Source organism: Arachis hypogaea, chromosome 13, assembly GCF_003086295.3.
Source record: "Arachis hypogaea cultivar Tifrunner chromosome 13, arahy.Tifrunner.gnm2.J5K5, whole genome shotgun sequence".
NCBI classification, from domain to species: domain Eukaryota; kingdom Viridiplantae; phylum Streptophyta; class Magnoliopsida; order Fabales; family Fabaceae; genus Arachis; species Arachis hypogaea.
This window is the reverse complement of record NC_092048.1, coordinates 99,712,872-99,720,682: the sequence shown is the minus strand read 5'-3', so window position 1 is coordinate 99,720,682 and position 7,811 is coordinate 99,712,872. Positions and strand designations below refer to the sequence as shown.

Here is a 7,811-nt window from a genome sequence, read left to right as displayed (position 1 = left end):
CTATAAGGGGCATGTGTTCTCTCTCAAGATGGAGGTAGTGCTAGCGTGAAGTCATCGTGGTAGGGCTCTGTCTCTAACTCATATGCCGTGTGATCGTTTTTGTATTGATTGTCCGCTATTATCAAGGATTGAGCTCCAGGTCCCTGGCAACGGCGCCAATATTCTGAGGATTACCTAAAACGGTGATTTGGGCCTAAACGTGAGGTCTAGACTCCTTCTGAGGCAGAAATCGACCTGTTCTGGTGCCGAGATGCCATCGTCCGAGTTCCTCGTGAGGAGGTGGGGGATGGGGGATGGTACCTGCAAGAGACTCCGATGCTTAAATAAGGAAGAGTTTTGAGCAGGTTTTAAGTATATTAGAACGTTAGTATACCTGAGGGTTGTCAGTAGGGGTGAGCACGGGTCGGTTTGATTCGGGTTCAAGGTAAAATTAGAACCGAATCAATTAAAATGTAATTGGTTTGGTTTGGTTCGGATTTGTATTTTTTTGTGTATGTACCCGAACCAAACCAAACCGATTAAGAACGGATTGGTTCGGTTCGGATAATTGGGTTCCCGATGACTTTGAGATTCATAAAAAAATCCAAATTTTTATCTTAAAAATTCAGCAAGTACAATAAACATGTAACATCAATAGAAATAATCCAAACATGTTAAATACCAAATACATTAAAAACTAAACACATTAAAATCCAAACATATTAAACACTAAATACATTAAAATCCAAACATATTAAATACCAAACATATTAGAAGCTAAATACAAAAGTGTAATAGAAATATATATTTTTTATTTAATTAATATATGATCGGGTTCACGGGTTGGTTCAAATTCCGCACCTCCAGAACTGATACCCGAACCAATCACTAGAAATAGCCATCGGTTTGGTTCGGATTGGACCCAATTACCCGTTGATTCCAGAACCAATTTAATTGGTTTGGTTTGGGTTCAGACGGGTAATCGAGTATCTGCTACCTGTGCTCACCCCTAGTTGTCAGTGTATTTATAGTAAAAAGATAACCACTTTTTTGAGTAGATCCACTTTTATTGCTGGATAGCCATTCTCTTTTATTTTGGGAGTTTGTTGTCTATCTTTTAGGAGAAATAGAGATAGCATGAGACATTTAAAAAGGCATATACTTATTTAAATAAGTAGAACTGATTCCTCTTTTTATATCTGACCTCCTTAAAAAGGTTGGGTGAATAGAAAAGTCCATATTTAAGAGACTTTTATTTTTATTAGGCTTGATTGCATTTGAATCAGGATATGAACATATACCATTAAATAAAAATAGATTATATTTAAAAATAAAAATTAAACTTATGCAATAAATAATAGGATTGCAATTGGTTTACCGTTCATAATTAAAACCTCCAAAACGGACCATTAACGCTAGGAGTCCCATGGTAAATCGTGGTATTAACCATGGTTTTTCAGCTGCTGTTTTCCTTAATATAAATCGTTGTATTTAATTATGCATTAGGTTCTCTATTTTCAAACCCATAAAACGCAAATGTACCTCATGATTTATGCTCATCTTCAGACTACATAAATTGTTGTTTTTATCTATGATTTATCCCTAAATCTAAAACTTGTATAAAAACCACGATTATATAAATTGAGAAGACAAAATAGTAAAAAATTGTTTTAAGACAATCTAATAATTATAGAACGTAAATAATTTAAATAAGTAAATTACCTAAAATATCTGACATATCCATTCCAAAACACAAAAAGGAATGAAATCCAGTTTAACACCAAGCAACAAGAGCATCTGTTGCACTTGATTTCTCATCCGTTGCTGGTACTACTTCTATAATAACCCTGTGTCCCTGTCATCATCATCAATGATAAAACATGTAACGGTCATAAAAAGTGCATGCACAAAGCTAGTAGTCTAGTACTGCTCTCATTAAAAAGTAGAGTTAGAAAGTAACTAACACCAAATTAATTTGAAATTTCTTTAACCTTGTAATAACGGGATACTCACAATTTGTGATATTCACTTCATATATTAAATAATCTGAAATCAATTTAAATCAAATAGACGAATTCTTTGACCTTTAAAAAGAAAATTACCTCTGTTTTTATCTGTAAGCCAATTAGAAATAGGCTGCCGTAAGTTAACAAAAGAAAATAAAAATAAAAAAGGGGAGAAAACAATGCAACGAATATCTAGCGGTGGGGTTGAGTTACAGTGACCAAAGCAGTAAATGAGGTTTTAAAAAAGGGTTGGGTTGGGTTGCTTCCTTTTCAAAACAAATTCCAATTTTCCATAGACTCAGCACCAACACGAAAACGCGCTCTTCTCCCTTTACCTTCTTCGATAGCACAAACAACCTTCCGACCGGAACATCTCCGATCTGCCAGATCGGAGAAGCTACATCCGATCCCGATCCACCGAATCCTTATTCCGAAGCTCAACCGATCCGAACATAAATGGAGAGCTTGATCTCATTGGTGAACAAAATCCAGAGAGCTTGCACCGCCTTGGGTGACCACGGCGAAGCCAGTGCTCTCCCTACTCTATGGGACTCCCTCCCCGCTATCGCCGTCGTCGGTGGCCAGGTCTCACTTCCGATTCCTCTCTTACTCTTTCGATCTGTACCTTATTCACTCTGGTTCTTATACTCTTAATGTTGGCTCGTCTTCCTCTTTCAGAGCTCTGGAAAGTCCTCAGTATTGGAGAGCGTTGTCGGCAAGGACTTCCTACCTCGTGGATCAGGTCATTCTCGTTTTATTTCTGTTAGATTTTTATTATTCTATTACTATCGTTGAGTATTGTGAATTGATGCGTGGAAATTTTTGTGCAGGGATTGTTACGCGGCGACCTCTTGTGTTGCAGCTTCACAAAATTGACGAGGGAAGCAGAGAGTATGCAGAGTTTCTCCACCTACCGAGGAAGAGATTCACTGATTTTGGTACTTTTACCCTTCTTGCTGCTTATATGCTTCTTCTTTTCTATCTATCTTGCTGATAAATGAATAGTAATGTGATTTGGAATTTGAATGATTGGTGATGTAATTTGTGTAGCTGCTGTGAGAAAGGAGATTCAAGATGAAACTGATAGAGAGACAGGACGAACCAAACAAATTTCTAGCGTCCCTATTCATCTTAGTATATATTCTCCTAATGGTGCGTCTTTAGGTTTCTTTTTCTTTTATTTGTTTTATTCTGTTTCATCCCACATTTCTGTTTATCTTGGGGGGAATGGATCTTGGTGGTTGTTTTTATCCAACAAAAAGAAATGTTAAACATTGGCTTATCATTTGGACCTTTGCAGTGGTTAACTTGACGCTGATTGATCTTCCTGGGCTTACTAAAGTCGCTGTAGGTAAGCAAATGATCAATGACATTTCCACTGAGTTGTTAAACTTTTATGGTGAACACGATGCTAACTAATGGTTTCTCTAAATACAGAGGGTCAACCAGATAGTATTGTGCAAGACATTGAGAACATGGTTCGCTCCTACATTGAAAAGGTAGTTCATTCACGTGCTAAATCCTCCACTCAATTGATAAATCCTCTGATAGGAAATAACATCATATAACTTTCCTTGAATTGTATGGTACAATTTATAAGATAATAGAGTATCTTCTGAAAGTTTGTTCATAATGCAAAAAATCTAACAGTATATTGTTTTGCTGCACTTAATAGTTGCTCTTTCAAACATCACAGGGGATGTGTTTTGATTGGTTTTTATTTTATTTTTTTATTATCTTATTTTGTTTTTTTTTTTTTTTTTGGGGGGGGGGGGGGGATAGTCCATGCTAGCTAAGATTTTCCATGTGTGAAATGTTGTGTGCTGAATTTGTTGTTAATTTGCAGCCGAACTGTATAATTTTGGCTATTTCTCCAGCTAATCAAGATCTTGCAACATCTGATGCAATTAAAATATCCCGCGAAGTGGATCCTACTGGTACTTTATTTTATTTTTGTAGGCTTTAATGTGCTTTGTGTTGCATGCATTCCATGTATTTTCTGTTGCTGATCTAATTCTTATTCTATTGATTTTTCAGGGGACAGGACAATTGGAGTTTTGACAAAGATTGATCTTATGGATAAGGGTACTGATGCAGTTGACGTAAGTTGAAGATATTTCAAAAGAAAAATTGAAAAAGCATTTGAAATTCTTTCATCTTTGTACGGTTATTTATCTATCAAATATGAAAGTAGACGCTTCCTTCCTGAAGGATGCTTATTATTAGGAAAGTGATTCTGAATATTTTTGAGAATATGAGCCTGATTTCAGTTCTATTTGAACTTGTTTATTATTTTGAGAGAATTGTTTGATAAATTAGTCTTGTCAAACAATGTAGAGGAAAAATTTAGAGTTCTTGTGTTAGGTGTGGAATTTCGTGTCAGTCTCAATCACTTCTCCTGAAGAATGGACAGCAGTTTCTACGAAGTTAAAAGGTTTTGATTACTGATTCAGTACTGATCTGTATTATTTTTGCACAGATTTTAGAAGGGAGAGCTTATATGTTGAAGTTTCCTTGGATTGGTGTTGTGAATAGATCACAACAAGATATAAACAAGAATGTTGATATGATTGCTGCCAGACGTAGAGAACGTGAGTACTTTAATAGTACCCCTGAGTATAAACACCTTGCTAAGAGAATGGGTTCTGAGCACCTAGCCAAGATGCTCTCGAAGGTACAAAAATTACAATACATATCATCATTGGCCTATTCTTTTGCTTTTGTTAAATGTGATTCTTGTTATAGTGCCCCCTAATGCCTAAATCATAATGCTTTTTATACCAGCATTTGGAGACAGTTATCAAGTCCAAAATTCCTGGCATTCAATCTCTTATTAACAAGACAATTGCTGAACTTGAAGCTGAATTGACACGTTTAGGAAAGCCTGTTGCAGCTGATGCTGGGGTATGCTTGCTCTTCATTGTTCAAGTGATTTGCCTTATCAATTCCAATATGGTTATTTTTATAGGTCCCATGCTTTGCTTTTGTTGGATTGATCTTTGGTAGCTGACTAGTTGTTATGATGACAAGATGTCATGACACTTCATTTTCCCAGAGGATGACTGATATTTTCTAATGACTGTGGCACTTGGATGCAGGGAAAGTTGTACGCAATCATGGAAATATGCCGTTCATTTGATCAAATATTTAAAGAACATCTTGATGGCGTGTATGTTTAAATCTTTTTTCTTCTTTCTATTTAATTTTTTAAATTTCATAACCTATCATTACCTGTTCGTTTTGTAGTTATCTTTGTGCTTTATTCATGTTTTTTGTACTAACTTTTATAATTTATCAATCTCATACAGGCGACCTGGAGGTGATAAAATATATAATGTCTTTGACAATCAGCTCCCTGCTGCTTTGAAAAGGTTACAGTTTGATAGGCAGCTCTCAATGGAAAATATAAGGAAACTTATCACAGAAGCTGATGGGTATCAACCTCATCTTATTGCTCCAGAACAAGGATACCGTCGACTTATTGAATCTTCTCTAATTACTATTAGGGGCCCTGCTGAGGCAGCTGTTGATGCGGTATGTATTATCATGGTAGAACATTCATACAGCAATTGGAAGTTCACTGCCAGTCATTCCAAACAAGGGGAATTTATTTGTACCCAAAACCATTTTTTTTCAGACCTTGTTTGTGAAAAGGACATGGTGAAAAAGAATACATAAGAGAATTCCTCTCATAATTCTAATTGGCAACTTAGCCTCTTGAAGAGAAAAACCATAGCCTTAACTTCAGTATTGCCCTGCGTTTGATGCATCCTGTGTTTTTGTCATAGTCGATTCATTTACCCTTTCAACTTTATTGTTTGGTTTTGTTGTTCATGCTCTTTGATGTGTTGTTTTGAATTGAATGCATCCAGGTTCATTCATTATTGAAAGACCTGGTTCACAAAGCTGTTAGTGAGACATTGGTATGTTTCAATTTTTGTTGATTTAATATTTGTTTTGTTTTCTTGCCTCTAAATTTGTGCTTGATAAGTATCATATTACTTATGATATTTGAACCCGTCCATATTCCATAAGTTGCTTGCATGACTTACAGGACTTGAAGCAATATCCTGGTCTCCGAGTTGAGGTAGGGAGTGCGGCTGTTGATTCATTAGAGAGAATGAGGGAGGAAAGCAAAAAGGCAACACTGCAGCTTGTTGACATGGAGTGTGGCTATCTGACAGTTGATTTCTTTCGGAAGCTTCCTCAAGATGTTGACAAGGGTGGCAATCCTACCCACTCAATTTTTGATCGATATAATGATTCATATCTAAGGAGAATTGGTAAGTTCTACCAAAAAATAAGAGTATCTAATTCAGTCTGTAATTCCATAATTACAACCTAGTTCGTATTATGTTGGAAATGCATATAAGTACTGACGGTGCCCATGTCTCTGTAAAAACAGGAACAACAATTTTGTCTTATGTCAATATGGTGTGTGCAAGCTTGCGGCATTCAATTCCCAAGTCTATTGTGTATTGTCAAGTGCGGGAAGCAAAACGTAGCCTACTTGATCACTTTTTCACCGAGCTAGGCAAAATGGATGTAAGATATCCATCCCTCTTTCCAATACTTTCATTTATTTACTGAACATTATGTTTTAATGTTCTTGCGTTGTTTTTCATTTGATCTTGATATATTGTTTTACAGCAAAAACGGCTGTCATCATTGCTGAATGAGGATCCTGCGATCATGGAAAGACGTGGTGCCCTTGCAAAGAGGCTCGAGTTATACCGAAGTGCACAAGCTGATATAGATGCAGTTGCTTGGTCTAAGTAGATGTTTTTATCCACTGTGTTATACGAGGCCGATATTTTCACGCTCATTCTTCATTTAGTCAAGATTATTGTTATTGTATCTAATATTTGTATTGCCATCTTTCCTAAATGCCTGACCTGAAAGAAAAGAAAATGATTTTTTTGGGCGAGATTGTTGAGTGTCTTCCCGCCCTATATCTAATCTACATAGATTCTTCACTTGTTAATTCCTGAACTTCCCAGCTTTCACTCATCTCAGTAAATAAATACAAAAGAGAGAGCATTGAGTTAACATTACATATTACATAGTCAACAACATAACATAAGAAAATAACATTTGAAACTTTTAAAAATAAAAAATTTCAAATGTAATTAAAAAAACTACGTTTATGTTACACTTGCGGTACATAGCCGGTCTCAAATCCGAATAAAGGAGGAGGGTTGTGTTAGGTCTTCGACAACCAATATAAAAATATAGTCGAATCCCCATGACATGAATCAAAGATATTATTGCGCTAAAGCTAGGTCGTTGTCCGGAAGCAACGCGCTGTATGGCTGGAGTACGGTGCCAAATGAGTAAGAACAGTTGCATCGGTGCCTGGATGTAGTGTTAAATGAGCAAGGATTTTCGCGTTTTCGTGAACGGATGATGGTAAATAAGTTAGTTCACAAAGTAAAAGGTAAAGGTCAGAGCGACAGAAGGTTGAGATTTAGGATATGGAACATAGGCACTCTAATAGGAAAGTACATGGAGGTGGTGGACACCATGACAAGGAAGAAGATTAACATTATGTGCCTACAAGAAACAAAATGGGTTGGTGCGAAGGCTAGGGAGTTGGATACTTCTGTTTTCAAACTTTAGTATACAAGAAAGGTGAAGAATAGGAATGGGTTTGGAATTATCGTGAATAAGCAGTGGAAGAAGGATGTAGTAGATGTTAAGAGGGTGGGAGATCGGATCATCTCTATCAAACTTGTGGTGGAGGGAAGTGCTTTCCATGTGATTAGCGCCTATACACCGCAAGTGGGTTTGGACGACCAACACAAGATAAGGTTTTGGGAGGATCTA

General features: G+C 36.5%; 1 protein-coding gene across 1 annotated transcript; it reads left to right on the top strand.

Annotated features, from left to right (window-relative positions):
* Positions 1-2,185: 2,185 nt before the first annotated feature.
* On the top strand, positions 2,186-6,969 carry LOC112732428 (dynamin-related protein 5A). The gene is made up of 16 exons (XM_025781151.3): positions 2,186-2,570; positions 2,664-2,727; positions 2,816-2,923; positions 3,036-3,137; positions 3,286-3,336; positions 3,423-3,484; positions 3,832-3,922; positions 4,023-4,087; positions 4,465-4,659; positions 4,770-4,889; positions 5,084-5,154; positions 5,294-5,519; positions 5,858-5,908; positions 6,040-6,268; positions 6,391-6,530; positions 6,636-6,969. The coding sequence occupies exons 1-16, from the start codon at positions 2,442-2,444 to the stop codon at positions 6,762-6,764; spliced, it is 1,833 nt and encodes a 610-aa protein (XP_025636936.1). The 5' UTR covers positions 2,186-2,441; the 3' UTR covers positions 6,765-6,969.
* The last annotated feature ends 842 nt before the right edge of the window (positions 6,970-7,811 follow it).

What these genes read in the sequence shown, in the direction of transcription:
- LOC112732428 (XM_025781151.3), top strand. Translation starts at nt 2,442, where the DNA reads ATGGAGAGCTTGATCTCATTGGTGAACAAAATCCAGAGAGCTTGCACC. An exon ending in CTGTTGCAGCTGATGCTGGG is followed by an intron (nt 4,890 to 5,083) that starts GTATGCTTGCTC and finishes ACTTGGATGCAG; the next exon opens with GGAAAGTTGTACGCAATCAT. An exon ending in CTGAGGCAGCTGTTGATGCG is followed by an intron (nt 5,520 to 5,857) that starts GTATGTATTATC and finishes GAATGCATCCAG; the next exon opens with GTTCATTCATTATTGAAAGA.